The sequence below is a fragment of the Pelophylax lessonae genome (assembly GCF_965119305.1).
Source record: "Pelophylax lessonae genome assembly, chromosome: 1".
Taxonomy (NCBI): Eukaryota; Metazoa; Chordata; class Amphibia; order Anura; family Ranidae; genus Pelophylax; species Pelophylax lessonae.
The window spans coordinates 699,462,692-699,487,467 of record NC_138768.1 but is presented as its reverse complement, the minus strand read 5'-3'; the positions used below and the strand labels follow the sequence as shown (position 1 = coordinate 699,487,467).

Sequence of the window (24,776 nt, the reverse complement as noted above, 5' to 3'; positions counted from 1 at the left end):
ATGCCATGGCTTAATGTAAATTAGCTTCTGGGTGATATAACAAGTCAAAGACAAGCTAGGTAATTGCCTAGGAAATACAGCCAGGGTCAAGATATGTCTGGTAAGCACCTATATAGCTGTAGCAAACCTTTAGCTGTGTGTTGTGCCTAGTCTAGTGTATGCTGTTGTGCGTTGGTGAATTCTATTACAATTCTGTGTGCACTAGGCAGATGTAAAGGTTGTCATGTAAAGTAGGCAGAAACTAACTCTATGCCTTCTGGGTCCAGCAAATTCTTAAATTAAATATGTCAAAGAAAATGGTGACTTGAATGGATTTCACCTAATACTGCAATACCGGCCAGATGACCTTTGTTCCTAGCTTTTCAAATACAGCTAACAGAATGAAATGACTTCATCTAGGAGATGCACAGTGCAACATATAGCTGTCATGGGATAAATGGCAAGTGACCTAAATTTGACAAGATATAAGCATGTGAAAAACACTTTGCAGTTGGAAACATTTTCAGTTGCATTAAAGAAATGTAAAATAGTAAGTGCTTACCTTAAAGGATATCTCATATTGTTCTCCTCCCCAGATTTCTAAGCCAGGATCGTAGCCACCCAGTTCCCAAAACCATTTCCGACTCACAGCAAACAGACCACCGGCCATAACAGGAGACCTGAAGAAGAAGAATTTAGAAATAAGAAAAGTTCTACGTGCTTGTATACAGAACAGGGATGTTACATAGTTACATAGTAGGTGAGGTTGAATAAAGACAATAGTCCATCCAGTTCAACCTGTGTAGGTGTGTGTGGCTGTACTCATCTCACATACCCCTGAATGTTCTGATCCTTGAGATGTAAGTCTAAGAGTCTTTTGAAAGCCACCATACTACCCGCAGAAACCACCTCTTGTGGTAGAGAATTCCACAATCTTGTAGCCCTAACAGTAAAGAACCCCCCACGTTGCCTGTGGTTAAAACGCTTCTCCTCTAATCGCATTGTATGCCCTCAAGTCCTCATGCAATCCCTTCGAATGAACAGCTTTTTTTCTAAGCTGGGATCCCCATTAAGATATTTATAAATTGCTATCATGTCCCCCCTCAGACGTCTCTTCTCCAGGGAGAATAAATCGAGCGATTGTAGACGCTCTTCATAGTCAAGGTCCTCCAATCCCCTAATTAGTTTAGTTGCCCTAATTGTGTAGATAGCAATCACAGCATGACCCTCCAACATACAGTCACTACAGTGTAACAAACATCTAAAAATTATAGTTACCCAACATGTCAACCTATGAAACTCAGGAGTGCCAGAGACTTTTTAAATGCATACATGTGTTCCTTTATACATATGCATGTATACAATGACCGATAAAAAAAATATAAAAATAACAATAAAGTAGTAAGGTTCAATTATATAGTTATCCTTCCCAAACCATGATAAATCAGCTACTTAGATGCTACGCTTCAAGTGGAATTAACCTCCCTGGCGGTATGATTCTTTTGGATTTTAGGTGCTGAAAGCGGTACCATTATTTTGCATATAATTCTTAAGAATGAGCAGCCCAAGCCAACTATTTACATATGATTTTTTTTTTACTGTGCGTTCTTCTTTATAACATCTCGGGTATGATGAAGTTTGAAACAAAAAATCATAAATTATAATATAATAAAAAACTATAAATAAGTTAAAGTATGTATCTATGTATGTATGTATGTATGTATGTATGTATATATATATATATATATATATATATATATATATATATATATATATATATATACTGTATATATACATCGTACCCATACCCCTTCACCAAAAAAGTGTAAAAAAAGTAAAAATTCCAGGAAACAGTTAACAAGTCCTTTATTAAAAAGAAAAAAATGTAGTGTCCCTCGAAGTATATCCATCGTCAATCACTAAGCCCGCCGGACCCAAAAAATAGAAAAAAAATCTAAAACGCTTTGCCTCTTAAGAGGTTACCAGCCGTATGCCCGATCTACGGCTTTGACAGTTCTTTTATAGGCAAGGGTCGGGCCCACCCGGTTACGTCACCCGGAGGCACCACCCCCCTCTGACATCACATGACTTGCCATTAAAAGACTTGTCAAAGCCGAAGATCGGGCATATGGCGGGTAGCCTCTTAAGGGGTGAAGCGTTTTTTAATCTTTTTCTGTTTTTTGGGTCAGACGGGCATTGTGATTGACGATGAATTTACGTTGAGGGACACTTTTTTTTCTTTTTAATAAAGGCTTGTCAAAAACTGTGCTCTGTGTTTTTTTTTCACAATTGTGAAATTTACTTTTTACACTTTTTTGGTGAATGGGTAGGGGTACAATGTACCCGATATCTATTCACATGGGGGGCACCCAGAGACCCCGATAACCACATCCCAGGGTTGTCGGGAAAACGCCCTTGTCCTCATCAACATGGGGTCAAGGTGCTTTGGTTGGGGGGAGGGGCAGAACCCATACCTGCCCTAAAGCACCCACTTTTAATAAATTGTTCAACTTTCTTAAAAAAAAAATCTAAAAATACTCACTACTGTGACATGCCAGTAATGCCAAATTGTAAAATTACTGACAAGTCCAACACTTTTCCAAATTTACTAAATCCAGAAAGAAACTCCAGTTTAAGGTACTCCAAAGCCTCGAGCTTCAGCAATAGTCTGCAATACATTAGTTCTGGGACAATCACATTGAACAATGATGCTATGCAGGTACATTTGCATGCGAACTGGATGCCTTATGGATGCCTCCAGGCCATGTAAGGAATAATATTACAGAATATCTTTAAATTTAATTCACCTGTTATGATATAGAAAAGGGACTACTCTCTTTGGTGGAAGGGTGGAAGTCCTTTCTACTACACCTTTTTTATGAGTTTGATTTGCAGTGATCTGCTGCAGAGAACTTACATGGCGAAGTGACCATTAACAATGAGCTTGGATCTGGTCCAAACTTGGGTTTGGACCAAACTCAGAAGAGAGTTTTCACTTCCACCTACTGCTGCCCAATCAGCTGTGACCAGGACATTCCCTTCCTTGCAGCTTTACATCACAAAGGGGTGGGGATGTTTGTGACATCATTGACCTAGTATGCCTACATGGTGCACATGTGTAGCATCCTTGTTATCACAAAGGAGATTTTCAGAATCAAGTAAGAAATTGTAATACAAACACAGTTACTACTGTATATCCATTATAATGTCTTTCTCTTGTTCTTGCTCTGTAATAGTCAGTCAATGCTTTTCTTCTTTATTGTAGCCAATTAAATTGCTGTATTGGTTTTAAGGCAGCTAAGCATAGGATCAATGAAAAAAACAGCAGAAAAAAATGTCTTCCTATAATATGACTTGTAGTCAATTCATCACCAGCTCAGAGGACAAAAATGAATTCAGTGGTTTCCAGGCTCCCACACCAACTGTACTGTCTCAACTCTAAATGAGACTGCTGGAAACACGTACAATCATATTTTGATTATGCTCTGATCTTCATGACATTCACTGTCAACTTTGCAATGGTGCTTGGAATAAAATTGACGGAGAACAGTGCACAGCTGACAATCAAGGGCAACAACTTTGGCAGCCTCACAGAACGTCAAATGTCTTTCAGCTATTCCTGTGTCTCGTTTTTCTTTGTCAGCAGGCTACGATTTTAATGTAAAAATGGCACTATAGACCTTAAAAGCTGGACAGATGGCAACCGTAATGGCTTGCTGGTAAATAGCATTGCTTCCCCTGCAATAATTTGCTATGACCTGGTACAAACCAAGTAATAGAAACAGTTACTTTTGACAGCAAGGGTTGATCACAGCACTGCTTTTGTTGGTTTGCTGTTCATTGTTAATGACTTAACAAGAAACCTTGAAAAATGTATGCTAGGACCTATGGAGGAAATTACAGCAGTGGGGGTGATCAATTGCACATTACAATGAACTTGTTTCTCACAAAAGGATGGGATTAAAACTGCTTATTCTCTCAGTGCAATCATGACATATACTTTCAGCTTAGGTATCTCTTGAAAAAGGTACAATGCTAACCATTTTATGGTGCAGATTAGGAAAACGGTCATGTCAAAGTATCAATATATGAGTAGTCTGGTAAATTTTAGACTTTGTTAGGTTAGGAAAAATCATAAAAGTACCAAAGCACAGAAACACTGTATTGCATCACACATTATAACATTATATTGCATTTTTTATGTATAAAAACATTTATTTTAAAAATGGACTAAACAATGTTTGAACCTGGGCAGATTTTACAAAACAGTTCCAATACCAAGCCAAATCATTTGGTGGAGGGGAGAGTTGTTTTTTCAGAGGTTGAATGGAGCGCTTAAGACAGGGATCCTCAAACTACGGCCCTCCAGCTGTTGCAGAACTACATATCCCATGAGGCTTTATAAAACTCTGACATTCACAGGCATGACTAGGCATGATGATGGGAATTGTAGTTCCTGAACAACTGGAGGGCCATAGTTTGAAGACCCCTGGCTTAAGGTGTCAGCATACCATGACATTTTGGACAATTTCATGCTTTGGGGATGGCCCCTTCCTGTTCCAAAATGACTGCGCACCAGTGCAAAAAACAAGGTCCATAAAGACATTGATGATGAGTGAGTTTGGGGTGAAGGAACTTGACTAGCCTGCACAGAGTCCTGACCTGAACTCAATTGAACACCTTTGTGTTGAATTAGAGCAGAGACTGTGAGCCAGGCCTTCTCATCTAACATCAGTACAAATGCACTTCTGGAAGAATGGTCAAACAATCTCATAGACACACCCCTAAACCTTGCATATAGACTTCATAGTAGAGTTGAAGCTGCTATAGTTACAAAGGGGGGGGGGGCAACCCAATAATGACCCCTTTGAACTCTATAAGACTGGGATGCCATTAAAGTTTATGTGTGTGTAAAGGCAGGCTTCCCAATACTTTTTTTTAACAATATAGTGTATGTATATATATATGTAGCACCCTCCCAGGTAGGTGCTAGGCAAAGCATATGTGTGACCCTGTTCTGCTTATCAGGAGGGTCTGATCTGTTAGTTAGCCTGCCACATGCTTCCAGTTGTGACCTGTTGAGTCTGGGGAGTCTCCCAACTGTATCCAATGACGGACCTTGTTGGGCAGTGGAGGAAACCTAGCCAATAGCACACCAGGGTTTATGACTCTCCCCATTGCTGCAATGCACCCTGGGATTGGGAATAAACCCAGAGGGGGCATGTAACAGGGTGTCTTTTGGCGGGAGCAAAGTCCCAGGAGGAGGTGGGCAGCTGTCTCTCCTCCTGTTGATGTGAGGAAGGTGGTCCAGGCAGTCGGCCTAGGGACCAGGGGTCGAGCTGTGCTGCAGAAAGATCCAGTGTGCTGACCAAGTGGAGCTGCTGGGCAGAATACTTCTGGAAAAACAGTATCATGAGTACTCAATAATCTGCCCAGGGGTCTACCTAGGAGAGGGGACCACTCCAGAGGGGTCAAGCAGATCCAGAAGTCATCTAACCTGAGTGATACAGTAAAGGGGGTGCCAGGTGGTTAAGCCCTGAAGATGAGGGGGTAAAGGGGATGCCAGGAAGGGCCCTGAAGTTGCTCAGCATTGCAGTCTACTATAAAGGACAGCTACCTCAAGAAAGGAGTGCCTTAGGAAGCTAAAGAGACTCTTTCACAATTAAAGGCAAAGTAAAGTAAGCGGACTAGCTGTGACTAGCTCAAACAGCATTAACCAGCGTCAATCAGCATTTTCTATATCATCCCAGCCTATTTTGCATAGTTCAGTTTGATTGGAGTATCCCACTCATCCCTTCTCCTATCCAAGTTCCTAATAAAACATAAAAACCAAAGAAACTGGACTGGTCCTTGTCTGAGGAAAAAACACTTGGAAACATGCCAGAATGGTCTACTGTTGCTAATGATAACCAAGGGGAACCCATCAGCAGCTCCCTTGGGAGTAGTGCTATATACTGTATATATATATATATATATATATATATATATATATATATATATCAAATAAAAGAAGATGCAATCCAATTGTTGTTCCAAATATTCTTTTCTTCTGATCTTCGTGCATATAAGTAAATGTACATTTACAAGCGACTGCACAGTTTCGGATATGCATATATCCTTCATCAAGCTGCATGTGTAGCACTAATCCTCAGTAAAATCTTTTATCTCTATTCCTTCAGTGAGTCCAGCACACACTACACAGGTGTATCTCCTTAATCACAATTTCTAATCAAATTCACTTTAACCCATTATTTTCCAACAACCTCAAAATAATCGCTAAATTTTTCACACCTCCACATAATACCCCCCATAGCTAACTGCAAAAATGTATTACTAATCTTCTATATCAAAACCACATCATTGTTTCGTATTATTTTCATTATTAGGCAATAGCAGACTCATCACAAAATTAGATTGGGTAAATAGTTGGGAATTTTGAGATGAGTCTGCTATTGCCGACATTCATGTGTGGGCTGGGTACTCTTGGCTTTGGGGTGCCCAATCTACATGTCTAATGAAAATAATACAAAACAATGATGTGGTTTTGATATAGAAGATTAGTAATAAATGATTGCAGTTAGCTATGGAAGGTATTATGTGGAGGTGTGGAAAATTGGCTAATGTTTTGAGGCTGTTGGAAAATAATGGGTTAAAGTGGATTTGATTAGAAATTATGATTAGGGAGATACACCTGTGTAGTTTGAGGCTGGACTCACTGAGGGAATAGAGATAAAAGATTGTACTGAGGATTAGTGCTACACATGCAGCTTGATGAAGGATATATGCATATCCGAAACTGTGCAGTCGCTTGTAAAAGTATGTTTACTCATATGCATGAAGATCAGAAGCAAGGGATAGTTGGAACAACAATTGGATTGCATCTTCTATTATTTGATGGATACTTTGTGGTAAGAAGGGAGTGCCACAATAGATGTAAACTTTGCACAATGAGATCTACACAGCAGAGGTGTCCCACCTTGAAATTTTTAAATATGTATATAAAAATATACAATTTCAAGGTGGGACACCTCTGCTGTGTAGATCTCTTTGCGCAAAGATTACATCTATTGTGACACTCCCCTCTTACCACAAAGTATCCATCAAGTAATAGAAGATGCAATCCAATTGTTGTTGCAAATATCCTTTACTTCTGATCTTCATGCATTAACAAGTAAACATACTTTTACAAGCGACTGCAGAGTTTCAGGCATGCATATGTCCTTCATCAAGCAGCATGTGTAGCACTAATCCTCAGTACAATCCTTTATCTCTATTCCCTCAATGAGTCCAGCTAACAGATTGTATTGAGGATTAGTGATACACATGCAGCTTGATGAAGAACATATGCATGTCTAAAACTGTGCAGTCGCTTGTAAATGTACGTTTACTTATTAATGCATGAAGATCAGAAGTAAAGGATATTTGCAACAACAATTGAATTGCATCTTCTATTACTTGATATATATAAATATATATATATATATATATATATATATATATATATGTACTGTATATTTTGAGACAGAATCACTCTGATATTGTTTTGAAATGCTTGCAATCAGCCATGCGGTCTACTGCTGAGGAACATCTAAAAGATAAGAAATAATATTTTAAAAAACATTTTTTCTATACTATGTGCATGGGAACACATAACAAACTAATCATGGGATTATCTAAAATTTGATTGCAAAGTGCGAATACACTTTATTTTTTCTCTGGGATAAGCAGTGTATGGTTTGTGTTAGGCCAAAATATTGCAAGCAGGATGTTCTGGAAAAGCCTACAGTTCTAAGCTGACCCAAAATATTTCATAAATAGCCAGAAGGCTAGAGGTTTTGTTGTATACTGGATTGTGCCATCACAGCTCCATGCGAGGGAAATTCTTTTGCTTTGTGTTTGATTCAACAATCGATGAATTAACATTGGTAGGAGCTCTGCAAGTGAAGCTGACACCTTATATATATACTGTATATGGGTGCACTCTAAATTATAGACTGCCGTTGCTGTCATAGGCCATACTCTTAAAGGAGCTTACAGTTTAATATCAATACTGTACTATAACCATACTTATGTACACTAGTAGCAAGTTGATTGGTCACCTATAGTACATTTTGGGATTGGGTGATTGGGACTGACACTAAACAACTGATGCCTCGTACACACGCAACGATTATCGGCCGACCGATCGTCCGACTTTTGTCCAGAGTGGTGTTTTGTTGGTTGGAATGTGCCTAGACTGCACACGAATTTTATCGGCCAACAAAAATCTACTTCAGAAGTGATGTCATGTGCTGGTTTACTTTCCGTGTGTTTTTTCTTCTCTGAGCATGCCCAGTCTTGCTCATCAGATTTTTGTCTGCCGAAATCTGTACTGACTGACGGAAAATCGGCCGTTGGGTTGACGGCCAACAAAAATTTTATAGCCTGCACACCAGATTTTATTCGGCCGAAAAGTCGGAGTCGGTTGTCGAAAGCATCATACTAACAAGCCGAAAATCGGCCGATCGGACATTGGCCGAAAATTCCCAGCCAATAATCGATGCGTGTGTACGAGGCATGACAAGGTAGAGCGGGTAAATCTTTCTCCTTTTTCTACATTTTGTGATTGTTGGAAGAAATCGGAGCCCTCAGAGATAGGTAACACAAATGCAGAAAGCACACATAAAAACTCGAATAGCCACCTGGATGCACTATTTGATAGATATAAGAGACAGTGCAGGTTTACCTGCCCATTGGCTTCCTGGATTCAAGTTGAGACCAAAATATCAGTTTGGGTGAAGCTGATCGTCAAAAAAAAACTGTGCAAAATGTGGAAAAGTTCTGCAAGAAACAATTGTCCTTTTTTGCTTTTAGATGCTGATTCCCTGAGCTAGTTTTAGATGTTCAGAATACCTTAGCAGGACTATAATGTGACTACAAGCTTAGCAAATCTAGCAGATTATTGCTGTTGGAGCTCAACGGCTGCTGGTTGCTGATTTTTACTCTTCAATATAGCCAATTTTGTAGGTCAAAAAAATGGACATTAATACTCTATCCTAACTCTTATTTCTGGCCTGACTGGACTTCTTCTTTAATTGCGCACTGCCGTACTGAACTGTATCCAGATGCTCGGCTGTTCCTCACATTTAGCTTCAGCTGAGGAAGCAGCAGATGATCTGAAGAGAATAACATCAGACTGATTTACTCTCTAGTGGTTATATTGTGCTAAGCACCATGTTCCAAAATGAATTAAAATAATTTAGATGTAAAGTTAATCCACTTTTTAATTCTTGTCTACACCCGTCTTGTCTTTTACAATTACTTTATGGAAAGTCAGTGAAGTCTGCTTACATGGGAGATTAGACAGAAGCTTTTTGCATTTTAATTGTTTTTTAGCATTTTGTGTAACCTAACAACCATTTCATTTTTATGCATTAGCAAATTATGTATTTTGATTTTGTCTTGAAGTTATTGACACAACAAAATTAAAGTGTAATGGGGTTGTGCTATGCCTGGCTCTGAATGACTGCTGAAAACCAATCAGCTCTCATTACTCATGCTGTCATGGTGCAATTCTATTATTCAGTCAGGATGCACATTACTAAACCATATTTTTATGATGGCATTTCTCAAATGAATTCCATGAATTCCATCCATGTGCTCCTTGCTGCAAAGACCAGTTGTAGGTTGGGGTGGTTGCTATTTGTTTGTACTGTATTTAATTGGTGTGGGAACACACTGGATACCTTCGCTGCCATTGTGCTTTTGATGGGTGTCCAGTTTGCCCCTTTAAGGAGGGGTTGGCCCCCTCCAGGCATACCTGTCCTCAATCTATCCATTATTATATATGTGCTCCAACTTTGGAGACTCAAAACTTATAGAGTTAGGACTGCAGTACACTAGGGTGCCATGAAGAGTCCCTACAGCTTACACATATATTTGCAAATGTATGCAAACTAAACCTCTCGTTTTAAAATGAACTGTTAAACACAGCAATTTAGTTTGTTGCAGGCTGGCTGGTAATAAAACAGGTGTGTATTATCCCATGCTCTCCAACCTAAATTGTCTCTCACTTCTAATTTGTGTCAGATGGCTGCAACCAAATAATTGTTTTCCCACAACTGCAAACAAAATTAAATCAAAACTGGTGGCTGTGCCTATCCGTGTACAATACAGTTAATGTTTTTAAACCAAAACCTTACTTTCAAACCACAAAACTGCTATCATTATTCAGTGACAAACTTCCTCATGTACAATAAAATAAAATAAAACAAATGTGACAGTCCCAAATGACTATAGTTCAATTAGTATTGCTTTTCTTCTTTGAAATATTTTTCCCTTCAAATGTGCTTCTCATATCCATGATGTAAAGGGGAATTCTGATGTAAAGGGGCCTCTGGTCACTAGAACCCCCCTTACACAAGAGTCTACAGAGTTCCCCTTTACATCACAGTCCACAAAGTTCCCCCTTCCATCAGAGACCACAGTGTTCCCCTTTACATTAGAGTCTGCAAAGTTGCCCCTTACAGTATAAGGGGTAACTCTGTGGACTCTGATGTATAAGGGAACACTGTAGACCCTGATGTGAAGGGCAATGATGCAGACCATGATGTAAATGGGAACTCCGACGTAAGGGAGTTTTTGGTCACCAGAGCCCTCCTTTATATCACAGTCTGCAGGATTCCCCCTTATCGTGCAAGGGTGAACTATGATGTAAAGTGGAACACTGAGGGCCACGATGTAAGGGGAATGCTGAGAACTGTGGTGTAAAGGGGGAGTCTGCAGCATTCCCCTTTACATCAAAGTTCCCCTTTACATCAGGATCTGCAGAGTTCCCCCTTGCACTGTAAGGTGGAATCCTGCAAACTCTGATGTAAGGGAGAATGCTGGGACCAGACCACCTTCTTCAGAGTAAATACACTAAAGTAAGGGGGGTTACTGATATAAAAGGGGGACCTTAATATCAGTGTTCCCCCTTACTTTAATGTATTTATTACCCCTTACATCATTGACCCCCTCCCCCTACAGACTTTATGTGGCCATTGGAGGCTGGAGCTGTCTGTCACTGACTCCACATGCTGCCTTATTTTTTACAGGCAGTCGCTGCCTGTAATGGACATTTATGGACAATTTGTAAATCGGCTGACTTTTACAAATTGTCTGTAAACTTGGCAACTCTATTCTCTGCTCGTCTTAGGGTACATACAGATAACTGTTAAAAAGGCCTTGTAAGCCTCTATGTAAATGTTCTAGAATGAACAAGGAAACCCTTTCTCAGTAAAATAAGAATTTACTATTTTTTTTATGATGATGTCCTGTGACCATCACTTGCACAAATGATCCAGTCTTTCTTTTATGAGACATGTATAGTTCTGCACATGCTCCAGGCACAGACTATATAAAAAAGAAACAGTCTAGACATATACTAACACTAAAAAGTCACTACTGCCTGAAACATATATAATGAGCAATGTCAGTGTTACTGGATGAAGTGCAAAAATGAAAGAAAGTTGAAATGTTTTATTCTTAATTTCCCATGTTTCTGGTTTTCGGTTGGACATCCAAACACAGACAAATGTGCAGACCTCTGATATGAAAAAGTTGTTCACATAATAGGCACATAAATACACTTTCAGAACATTCTCTATGCAACATGTCACTTCTCTATTTGCTGCCCCAGTTCTAGCCCTATGATGTATGACTCTCCTGCTGTGTGGAGTCATTTGCAAACAAGCAGAGGGAGAGATTCATATGTGAAGTTGTCACTTCATTTTGCAGAATATTGGACTCTGTAAAGAAATCAATATGTCTAATTTTGTACAAGAAATAACTCACTATTAAACTGGCTATAAATCACACAGAACAGACTCTGATGAAAAGTGTGAATATTCAGTGCCAAGTAATTAGCAGGAAAACCACTTGCACTCAAGAGAGATTATACAATCCTGACCAGAAGACATGAAGAATAACAAATATTAAATTCTTTGCAAAGCAGTATGTGTATATAAATACTTCTGTTATTTTGACAGGCTTAAAAAAAAATAATTTATGTGTTGTAGCTTAAAAGACATTGGTGGAAATGGAATTTGGAACACCTATACCTATCAAAACAATATTTAAATGTTCTTTCTATACAAAATTATGAATGCAACAGTTTTGTTCCCCCCCCCCCCCTTTTTCATGAGCTGAACTCAAAGATCTAAGACTTTTCTATTCACGCAAAAGGTCTATTTCTCTCAAATATTGTTCACAAATCTGTCCAAATCTGTGTTAGTGAGCACTTCTCATTTGCCAAGATAATCCATCCACCTCACAGGTGTGTCATATCAAGATGCTGATTAGACAGCATGATTATTACACAGGTGTGCCTTAGGCTGGCCACAATAAAGGCCACTCTAACATGTGCAATTTTACTGTATTGGGGGGACAAGGGGGGTCTGAAAACCAGTCAGTATCTGGTGTGACCACCATTTGCCTCATGCAGTGCAACACATCTCCATGGCATAGAGTTGATAAGGCTGTGGATTGTGCCCTGTGTAATGTTGGTCCACTCCTGTTTAATGGCTGTGCGAAGTTGCTGCATATTGGCATGACCTGGAACACGCTGTCGTATATGCCGATCCAGAGCATCCCAAAAATGCTCAATGGTTGACATGCTGAGGATGCTGGCCATGCAAGAACTGGGATGTTTTCAGCTTCCAGGAATTGTGTACAGATCCTTGCAACATAGAGCCATGCATTATCATGCTGCAACATGAGGTGATGGTCGTGGATGAATGGCACAACAATGGGACTCAGGATCTCCTTATGGTATCTCTGTGCATTCAAAATGCCATTGATAAAATGCACCTGTGTTCGTTGCCCATAACATATGCCTGCCCATACCATAACCCCACCGCCACCATGGGCCACTCGATCCCCAAGCTGACATCAGCAACCGCTCACCCACACAACTGCCATCTGCCCTGTACAGTGAAAATCGGGATTCATCCGTGAAGAGTACACCTCTCCAAAGTGCCAGACACCATTGAATGTGAGCATTTGCCCACCTAAGTCAGTTACGAGGACAAACTGCAGTCAGGTCGGGACCCCCATGAGGATGTTGAGCATGCAGATGAGCTTTCCTGAGATGGTTTCTGACAGTTTGTGCAGAAATTCTTTGGTTATGCAAACTGATTGTTGCAGCAGCTGTCCGGGTGGCTGGTCTCAGACGATCTTGGAGATCAAGATGCTGGATGTGGAGGTCCTGGGCTCATGTGGTTACACGTGGTCTGCAGTTGTGAGGCCATTTGGATGTTCTGCCAAATTCTCTGAAACTCCTTTGGAGATGGCTTATGGTAGAGAAATGAACATTCAATTCACAGGCAACAGCTCTGGTGGACATTCCTGCAGTCAGCATTCCAATTGCACGCTCCCTCAAAAAATTGCAACTTCTGTGGCATTGTGCTGTGTGATAAAACTGCACATTTTACAGTGGCCTTTTATTGTGGCCAGCCTAAGGCACACCTGTGCAATAATCATGCTGTCTACTCAGCATCTTGATATGCCACAGCTGTGAGGTGGATGGGTTATCTCGGCAAAGGAGAAGTGCTCACAAACACAGATTTAGACAGATTTGTGAAAAATATTTGAGTTCAACTCATGAAAAATGGGGGCAAAAACAAAAGTGTTGCATTTATAATTTTGTTCAGTGTAGTTATTACATTTTAGAAGCCACGCACAATACATTGTTACATCATCATTTTTTCAATTTATTATTTATTAAATAATTAATTTATTTTCTAAGGTATTTATTTAGCACTGAAAATGTACGCAGAACTTATATTTTTATATACATTATATTTTGTACATTCAGTTTATAGTTTATATTTAAATAAATCTGAACACATGCAGTACATTTCTGCAATACAGCTGCCAAAAATACAGCATGCGCCTAACTTCTAGTTGTAAGCTGACAATGCTACCTCTGCTGCACTGAAATTTCAGACAGTGTTGTCAGCCCTGCCTGAGGTCTCCTCCCTAGGTGCACTGCAGAACACCTCCCCCTGTTATGGAGATTAGGAATTGGAAAACATATTTTGTAGTCCAGAAGAAAGGAACTCAGGTGGGGCTGTTAGCATTGCTTTGGATTTCAGTGCAGCGGAGGCAGAATTGTCAGCTAACTAGATTATCCAAGTATTTCTTCGTATTTGAAGCATTTGTAAAGGGGTATGACACTTAGTTATAAATTAAATATTTTTTCCCCTGTTCTAGCTCCCTAGCTCCTGATTTGAGGATATCTATAATAGTTAGATCAATTTATTTACCAATAACCTGTACTTCAGAACACACAGACAGGCATTTTAAAAACCATGATGATCTAATTAGAAAAATCAGCTATTCATTGATATTTTGATTAATCTAAATACTGTCTGTTTGATCTATCAAATCGCTTTTTTGAGTCTAGCCAATTCATGAGTTCTATGATACTCTGCAGACTGGAGAGATTTGGATGCACTGTAAATATTTAAAAAAAAAAACAACCAAAAAAACCTCCATTATTTTTAAACAAATTCACTCATCTTTATTCTGAATAAAAATTTGAACAGCAATATCTAGACTTATATATACCTATATATACCAATAGTAATTAGGGTCTAAGTTATCCTTAGCAAAGATTATTAAGTCTCTTTATGTTAGCTGTGTGGTTGTAGAGAGTTCTCAAAACCACAGCTCTCAAGTTAGAAACAGCAGAGCCGCACATTAGTAATGTCATTGCCTGAGAAAGAGTATGTTCCCAGGCACAGGGATCATGAATCAAAGCGTTAGACCATGAAAACTTTGGAATTTCAGCACAAGTGATGGTAGCTATCTGAGACAAATCTATAATGCACACATCTAAAACTGTAATGCTTTTGAGCTGCTATATATACTCTATATTACAAAAAGTATTGGGATGCCTGCCTTTATACGCACATGAACTTTAATGGCATCCCAGTCTTAGTCTGTAGGGTTCAATATTGAGTTGGACACCCTTTGCAGCTATAACAGCTTCAACTCTTCTGGGAAGGCTGTTCACTAGGGATAAGCCAAACACCCCTCTGTTCGGGGAATCCAGTTTGGAGATCCGCCCGCCTGTGTAAACAGAGCGGGCGGATCTCCTAAGTGACAGGGAGTGACAGATCGGAGTGTTCAGCATAGCTGGACATCCGATCTGTCCCTGGCTCACTCAGTCACCTCCCCCCCCCACACGTTAGTAAGCACCAGGCATACATTAACCCCTCCCTCTCCAATAAAATTAACCCCTTCCCTGCCAGTGTCATTTTTACAGTAACAGTGCATATATATAGCACTGATTACTGCAGCAATGTCACTGGTACCCCCAAAAGTGTCAAAAATGTCAGTCAAGGGTCCGATCTGTCCGCAGCAATGTTGCAGTCCCGCAAAAAAAATCGCAGATCGCCGCCATTACGCGTTAAAAAAAAAAACACCAAAAATGACAGAAATCTTTCCCATAGTTAGTAAAAGCAATAACTTTTGCGCAAACCAATCAAAATACGCTTATTGTGATTTTTTTTACCAAACATGGGTAGTAGAAAACAAATTGGCCAAAAATTTTAAATTTTAATATTCTAAAAATAGGTTTTTACATCTTTTTTGGGGGGAATTTCATATAAAAAAATGTTAAAAAATATTGTTATTTTTTCAAAATAAACGCTCTTTTTTTGTTTATAGCGCAAAAAGTAAAAATCGCACAGGTGATCAAATACCACCAAAAGAAAGCTCTGTTTGTGGGAAAAAAAGGACGTAAATTTTTTTTGGGTACGGCATTGCATGACCGCGCAATTGTCAGTTAAAGTCGCACAGCGCCGAATCGCAAAAAGTGGCCCAGACGTAAGACAGCAAAATGCTCTAGTGGTAAAGTGGTTAAGGAGAAACCTACGCCAATTTTTTTTTAAACAAAAGCGTAAGGTTCCCATCAAAATCCATACCAAACCCTTATCCGAGCATGAAGCCTGGCAGGTCAGTGCCCCCCCTCCTGAACCATACCAGGCCACATGCCCTCAACATGGAGGGGGTGGATGCATTGGGGCAGGGGGGGGCTTTGCCCCCCACCCCAAAGCACCTTGTCCCCATGTTGATGGGGACAAGGGCCTCTTTCCAACAACCCCTACCCATTCACCCAAAAAAGTGTGAAAAAGTAAGAAACGCAGGAAACTGTTTATGACAAGTCCTTTATTATAAAAAAAATAGTGTCTTTCAATGTAAACCCATCATCAATCACAATGTCCACCAGACCCGAAAAAAATAGAAAACGCTTCCGCCTCTTGGGAGGCATCCCATCGCCTGCCCAATCTTCGCTTTGACAGTTCTTATATAGGCAAGGGGCGGGGCCACCTGCCTACGTCACCTGGTGACACCGCCCCTTCTGATATCACGTGCCATCACACAATGTCAGAAGGAGAAGTGCCCCCAGGTGATGTAGCCAAGTGACTCCGCCCCTTGCCTATATAAGAACTGTCAAAGCACATATCAGACAGGTGGCAGGATGCCTCCCAAGAGGTGGTGGAAGCGTTTTTTATTGATTGATGATGGATTTACATCAAAGGAACACTATTTTTTTATTTTTTACTTTTTGATAAAGGACTTGTCAAAAACTCTTTCCTGTGGTTTTTACTTTTTGACACTTTTTTAGTGAATGGTAGGGGTACTATGTACTCGATACCCATTCACATTGGTGGGGCCCAGATCTGGGGGGGGGGGCTTGCTAAAGGTGGCTTCCAGATTCCGCTAAGCCCCCCACCCGAAGACCCCGACAACCAAACCCTGTCCTGCATCCTTCCCCGCTGCCATTAGAGTTACCCAGTGCACCGTGAAGGAAATGTAACATTCCTGATCATGCCTGTTGGACCACGAGTCAGCAGTAATGTGAACCTTGCTGCTGACTGCTCTGTCCGATGAGGCCAAAACATTGCCTTCCACATGATGGTACAGAGCTGGAATGGCCTTACTTGAAAACAAATTTCTTTTTGGAACCTGCCACTGTGATACAGCACATTCTGCAAAATCACAAAAGGGGGCAGAGTCTACCAGATAAAAAGGCAGCAGTTGTAGTGCTAGCAGTATGGCCAAACTAGCATTTAAACTCCGAGCATGTGGATGGCTGGGACAGTATTTTTTTTTTATAGTTCAGCAACTGGGATAGCAAAATATGCCTGGTGAAATCAACAGGTGGTGTACTGCTAGCAGATTGGGTGCAAGTACCTGTGGCACCTATTGCTACACCATCATCCCTCTCAGTGCAGATTTTTGAGAAGACTTGAGAAATAGTATTTGTAGAGATCCCAGGTGAGGAGCAAGGAGAAGTCTGCATTTTTTTATGATGTGGGTCTTGCAGGTGTTGTTGCCAACGGACTGCACGGCAGGTCGTCATTTGTCTTGTCAAGCATGTGGAGCCCAAGCGGCTGGTGTACTGGCCACGCTTGATCCGCTTCAGACAGAGATTGCAAACAGCAACGTTGCTGTCTGCTGCACAAGTGTTGAAAAAAGCCCACATCAATGAACTTTTGAAAATCAGCGGGGAGTTAGCAGCGCCCTGCACCTGTGGAGCTCTGTGATGTGATGCAATAGAGTGGCTGCCCTTAAGATGGGCACTGGAGGACATCCTGCCTTATTGGAGTTGTTCCTTTTCCTCCTCACTTTCCTCCTCTGTTCTCTAAGGCACCCAAGTACAGTCATCATATCCTTGTCAGAGAGAGAGTATCTCACAAAAGTGAGTACACCCCTCACATTTTTCTGACAACACTGAATAACAGTGTAAATTTGGTGTCCCCTCAAAATAACTCAACACACAGCCATTCATTTCTAAACTGCTGGCAACAAAAGTGAGTACACCCCTAAATGAAAATGTAAAAATTGGGCCCATATAGCCATTTTCCCTCCCCAGTGTCATGTGACTCATTAGTGTTACAAGGTCTCAGGTGTGAATGGGGAGCAGGTGTGTTAAATTTGGTGTTATCGCTCTCATTCTCTCATACTTGTCACTAGAAGTTCAACATGGCACCTCATGGCAAAGAACTCTTTGCGGATCCGAAAAAAAAGAATTGTTGCTCTACATAAAGATGGCCTAGGCTATAAGAAGATTGGCAAGACCCTGAAACTGAGCTGCAGTACAGTGGCCAAGACCATATAGCAGTTTAACGGGACAGGTTCCCTCAGAACAGGGCTCATCATGGTCGACCAAAGAAGTTGAGTTCACGTGCTCAGCATCATATCCAGAGGTTGTCTTTGGGAAACAGATGTATGAGGGCTGCCAGCATTGATGCAGAGGTTGAAGGGGTGGGGGGTCAGCCTGTCATGGCTCAGACCATACACCTCACACTGCGTCAAATTGGTCTGCATGGCTGTCATCCCAGAAGGAAGTCTCTTCTAAAGATGATGCAAACAGTTTTCTAAAGACAAGCAGACTAAGGACATGGAATCCTGGAACCATGTCCTGTGGTCTGATGAGACCAAGATAAACTTTTTTGGTTTAGATGGTGTCAAGCGTGTGTGGCGGCAACCAGGTGAGGAGTACAAAGACAAGTGTGCCTTGCCTACAGTCAAGCATGGTGGTGGGAGTGTCATGGTCTGAGGCTGCATAAGTGCTGCAGGCACTGGGGAGCTACAGTTCATTGAGGGAACCATAAATGCCAACATGTACTGTGACTTACTGAAGCAGAGCATGATCCCCTTCCTTCGGAGACTGGGTCACAGGGCAGTATTCCAACATGATAATGACCCAAACACACCTCCAAGATGACCACTGCCTTGCTAAAGAAGCTGAGGGTAAAGGTGATGGACTGGCCAAGCATGTCTCCAGACCTAAACCCTATTGAGCATCTGTGGGGCATCCCTTTAAACGGAAGGTGGAGGAGCGCAAGGTCTCTAACATCCACCAGCTTCGTGATGTCATCATGGAGGAGTGGAAGAGGAGTCCAGTGGCAACCTGTAAAGCTCTGGTGAACTCCATGCCCATGAGGGTTAAGGCAGTGCTGGAAAATAATGTTGACCACACAAAATATTGACACTTTGGGCCCAATTTGGACATTTTCACTTATCAGTGTACTCACTTTTGTTGCCAGTGGTTTAGATATTAATGGCTGTTTGTTGAGTCATATTGAGGGGACAGCAAATTTACACTGTTATACAAGCTGTACACTCACTACTGTACATTGTAGCAAAGTGTAATTTCTTTAGTGTTGTCACATAAAAAGATATAATAAAATATTTACAAAAATGTGAGGGGTGTACTCACTTTTGTGAGATACTGTATGTATATATACCGTATATATATGTGTGTGTGTGTTTTTTTGCATTTCTTTTAGTTGCGACCAACGAAAAAATATGGAGATAACGCTATAAGATTTCAAGATTTCAGACAGGAGCAACTGTAAAGTGATACTAAAGTCTTGTTTTTTTTTTTATTCTTTGAAAGTAACAAACATGTTATATTTACCTGCTCTGTGAAATGGTTTTGCACAGAGCAGCCCAGATCCTCCTCTTCTCGTGTCCCTCTTCAGCACTCCTGGCCCCTCCCTCCTGTCGAGTATCCCCACAGCAAGCAGCTTTCTATGGGGGCATCCAAGCTGGGTCACAGCTCTGTGTGTCCATTCAGACAAGGAGCTGCGGTTTTACCCCCATCCCCCCTCTCTTCTGATTGGCTAACTGACTTTGGTTGACAGCAGCAGTAGGAGCCAATGGCACCACTGCTACGTTTCAGCCAATCAGGAGGGAGAGTCTCAGACGACCAAGGCACTTGTGCATATCGCTGGATAGAAATGGGGTTCAGGTAAGTATTAAGGGGGCTGAGGGGGTTTCTGCACACTGAAGGTTTTTTAGCTTAATGCATTAAGATAAAAAAAAAAAAACCTTGTGCCTTTATAACCACTGTAAGTATGGGCTTTAAACTATAGTAATATTTGCTTCACAAGTCCTGTTTAATCCTCTTCATATTGTATAAAACAATTGTATGAAACAACTATATACTTGTACTTAAAAATGTACACAATTCTAATTTATTATTGGTTTTGCCATGGTCTGCATGTGTAAAAGTGACTAAAAGTTGAACGATATTCTTTATGTTGTATATAGTAACCCATCATTCTCTCTTTCATAAGCCAGTAGTATGAAACAACAGACATTATAATATAGTAGACATTCAGTGGAAAACCAACTTTTCTTAGTTTTAGACAAAGTGGGAAAGAGTTAGAATCTCTACTTTTTCTGCTGTTTTAAGTCCCTAATCCAGCTTTACTTACTGTTTTAGTGACAGCTGTCAGCAGAATATAAAGTAGAAAATAACAATTGACAGTTATCACCAGAGAAGATAGTAATGAAAAATACCTAATTCAGCTTGAAATACTGTGAAAGTGGGATTTTGATCACCTTGGAAGAATTTGTTTCCATTTCCGCTTGTGTCTCAATGATAGGAAGTGAGTAATGTTCTATTGCTGTGTAAACTTGTATAGTCTTAGTAATCCAGACAATTTTGATTTATGCATTATTCTTATCAGCTTAGACATTTTTATACACACAGTTGCCAATTTGATGCTTCACCTGGTTTGCTCATGCTTTCAATTGATTTGCTCATCATAAAAGAGAACGAGAATTTTCCTAATTGGGATACATACAAAAACACCCAGAAGTGGTTCTAATGCCTCTCCACGCTATCAATAATAAATAAAAAATACATTTTGGATGAAGTTCCATGTCAAGTAACTGTATCTAGAGACCCCTACTGTCTCATCTAACATGTAATGTAAAGTACCTAAAATGTAATTTTCTATAGTTGTTATCATCTCAATGTGCTTTTTATTTATTAATCATATTTATTTTTGCAGTTCTCCAAATAAAACAAATTCAAATTGCGGTAATCTATGACACATTTGCAACAAAATGCCTGTCATTGCTAATTAGAATAAACTGAGCATTTTATAGTAATGCAATTATATTGCTAATCACAAGAAATATGAATAGAAATTGGACAGATTTATTCCAAGGTTAAAACATTCAGTTTGTCCTCTGTATGAAAATACGCATTCAGAAAATCACAGCAAAGCCCCAAGAGGTATTGTCATAGCTTTATGACAGAAATCGAATTATTCGTATTATTGAAGAAATAACCCCACAAAGTTCAGCTGGTGGAATGCAAGTGGACACGTTGAAGTTACTAATGCCTGATCTACTCACCAGGGTAAGGTAAGTTATGAAGCCTGTGTGTCAAAGCTTGACAAATGTAATAACATCCAATATACATCTAATTTTATAATATGAAAAACTATCCTCCCTATTATGCCTGTGGGTATTATAGAAAGATATTCAAAATTGAAATGCCATTTGAATACAGGATTCTATTTTCAAACAAAATAAACTGATCTGGAACACTGCCTGGCTCCTGGGATATCTGCAGGAAATCTGCCCAGCAAATTAACATACACAGATGAGATGTCACTACCATCAAATAAAAATGCATAGCCTTTTTATAAACTTTATAAAAAATAGAAATAACTCATATACATATCTGTCTGTCTCCCTCCCCCACCTTCTCTCTCCTTTCTCTTCACCTTCTGCCCTCTCTGTCTTTGGTCCTTATTTGCTAAAGTGTAAAATGAGAAGAAGAGCACTTTAAACATCCAAAAATAGGGAAGATAAACGTTTTTAACTCCTCTGCTCGTGATTGGATGATTGTTTTCTCTTCCTAACACTGCACCTCAGTTAATACTTAATTAAATTAGGTCTTTCTCTCCACTTCCACTTCAAATACGTGGCCTACCTAATTAGGCAGTTCTGGATAGTGATGTCGCGAACATAAAATTCGCCGTTCGTGAACGGCGAACGCGAACATCGGCGAATGTTCGCGAACCGGCGAACATTGCGAACCGCCATAGACTTTAATAGGCAGGCAAATTTTAAAACCCACAGGGACTCTTTCTGGCCACAATAGTAATGGAAGAGTTGTTTCAAGGGGACAAACACCTGGACTGTGGCATGCCAGAGGGGGATCCATGGCAAAACTCCCATGGAAAATTATGTAGTTGATGCAGAGTCGGGTTTTAATCCATAAAGGGCATAAATCACCTAACATTCCTAAATAGTTTGGAATAACGTGCTTTAAAACATCCAGTATGTGTATACGATCAGGTATGATGTTGTATCGATCAGGTAGTGTAAGGGTTACGCCTGCTTCACAGTGACAGACCAAACTCCCCGTTTAACGCACCGCAAACAACCGCAAACAGACCAGAACCGACCAAAATGGGACAGGAACTGGGCTTTAAGGGTTAGGGTTAGGTTTAGTGTTAGGGGCTAGGGTTAGGGTTACGGTGAGATACTTAGGGTTAGAGTTAGTAACCCTACCCCTACGCCTCTAACCCTAACCGTCTAACCCTAAGCACTAAAAATAACCCTAACCCTAGCCCTAACCCTAACCCTAGCCCTAACCCTAATTCTAATTTTTTTTCTGGTTCTGGACATGCTACAGAGCTGAAACTTCACAGGTACACGTTTAGACCCCCAGACACTGAATCACACAAAAAAGTTCTTAAAAATTGTAATTTTTTGTTAGAGAGCCAATTATTGGAAAAATTAAAAAAAAAATAAAAATAAAAAATGTCTTTGGATTTCGCATCCCTAACCCTAACCCTAGCCCCTAACACTAAACCTAACCCTAACCCTCTAACCATAACCCTAACCCTCTAACCATAACCCTAACCCTCTAAGCCTAGCCATAAAAATAACCCTAACCCTAACCCTAGCCCTAGCCCTAGCCCTAGCCCTAGCCCTAGCCCTAGCCCTAGCCCTAGCCCTAGCCCTAACCCTAGCCCTAACCCTAACCCTAGCCCTAACCCTAATTCGTGATTTTTTCTGGTTCCGGACATGCTACAGAGCTGAAACTTCACAGGAACAATTTTTAGACCCCCAGATGCTAAATCCAAAGAAATTTTTTATTTTTATTTTTTTTTTTAATTTTTCCAATCATTGGCTCTCTATCAAAAAGGACAATTTTTAATAACTTTTTTTTGTGTGATTTAGTGTCTGGGGGGTCTAAACCCTAACCCTAGCCCTAAGCCTAACCCTAGCCCTAACACTAATTCGTATTCGTATTGTTCTGGACATGCTACAGAGCTGAAACTTCACAGGTACGCTTTTTTGACCCCCCAGACAATAAATACAAAGATTTTTTTTTAAGTTTTTTATTTTTTTAATTTTTCCAATAATTGGCTCTCTATCAAAAATGACAATTTTTAAGAACTTTTTTGTGTGATTTAGTGTCTAGGGGGTCTAAAAAGTGTACCTGTGAAGAGTGTACCTGTGAAGTTTCAGCTCTGTAGCATGTCCAGAACCAGAAAAAAAGATCATGCAGGGATGGTGGGAACCCCTTTTACACCTATATGATCTTTTTTTCTGGTTCTGGACATGCTACAGAGCTGAAACTTCACAGGTACGCTTTTTAGACCCCCCCAGACACTAATCCAAAAAAAGTCATGCCTGCCACCGTATATATCAGTGGTGGGTGGGCAGTGGCACTGCAGTGGGCACAGTACACTCTGTGGACCTGACAGTCACTGGCACCCAGGCAACTGCAATTATAAAAAAATATATATATTTTTACTTTGCAAGCTGCTGTGCCACCGTATATATATCAGTGGTGGGTGGGCACGCAGTGGCACTACAGTGGGCACAGTACACTCTGTGGACCTGACAGTCACTGGCAGCCCAGGGAACTGCAATAATAAAAATATTTATTTTTTTTTCAATTTGCAACAAGATGCTGTGCCACCGTATATATATCAGTGGTGGGCAGTGCACTGCAGTGGGTACAGTACACTCTGTGGACCTGACACAGCACTCACTGCAATTATGACAGAGGAAAAAAAAATATTTTTTAAAATGCAAGGTACTGTGCCTGTGCCACCCGAAATGAGTGTGGTGTGCACACAGTACAGTCTGTGGTGGGTCTGTGGCCTCTCACACACAGCGGGCAGGCAACTGCAGTGTACAATATATATATATATATATATATATATATATATATATATATATATATATATATATATATATATATAAAGAAAAAACTCAATTACCAGCCCTTAAAAGGGCTTTTGGGGACACTAGATAGATATATATATATATATATATATATATATATATATATATATATATATATATATAAAGAAAAAACTCAATTACCAGCCCTTAAAAGGGCTTTTGGGGACACTAGATATATATATATATATATATATATATATATAAATTACACAAATACCAGCCCTTAGAAGGGCTTTTTGGGGTGCTGTCAGGATGCTGTCCTTACAGCAGTAGTGGACCAAGAACACTGACTAGCAAGACCAGGAACACTGACTAACAACTGTCCCTAGCTATTAACAGCAGCAGCAGCAGCAGCAGCTCTCCCTGCTCTCACTAACACACACTGCTTCAGAATGATCTAAGATGGATGCTGCCCTTGCTTATTTATAGGAGGCGGGAGGGTGTGGGAGGGAGGTATGCTGATTGGCTGGAAATGTGCCTGCTGACTGTGAAGTTCAGGGTCAAAGTTTGCCTCAATGATGTATTATAGGGGGTGGACCGAACATCGCATATGTTCGCCCGCAGCGGCGAACGCGAACATGCTAAGTTCGCCGGGAACTGTCCGCCGGCGAACAGTTCGGTACACCTCTAGTTCTGGACTGTATTTGCAATTGTATCATCAGAGCATCTTGATAGTGTCCTGAGCAACCCACAAAGGAATGTTTTAAGGATTTGAATTAGCTGAGTAAGAAGCTGCATCACAGTGAGTA

The 24,776-nt window shown here is 40.4% G+C and overlaps 1 protein-coding gene across 1 annotated transcript in view; it reads right to left on the bottom strand.

Moving 5' to 3' along the window:
- GALNTL6 (polypeptide N-acetylgalactosaminyltransferase like 6) overlaps window positions 1-24,776 on the bottom strand; it is a 1,801,337-nt gene that overhangs the window by 255,977 nt on the left and 1,520,584 nt on the right. Inside the window, exon 7 of the mRNA XM_082264335.1 lies at window positions 542-659. Coding sequence (XP_082120461.1) covers window positions 542-659 — 118 coding nt within the window. The remainder of the gene's footprint in view (window positions 1-541; window positions 660-24,776) is intronic.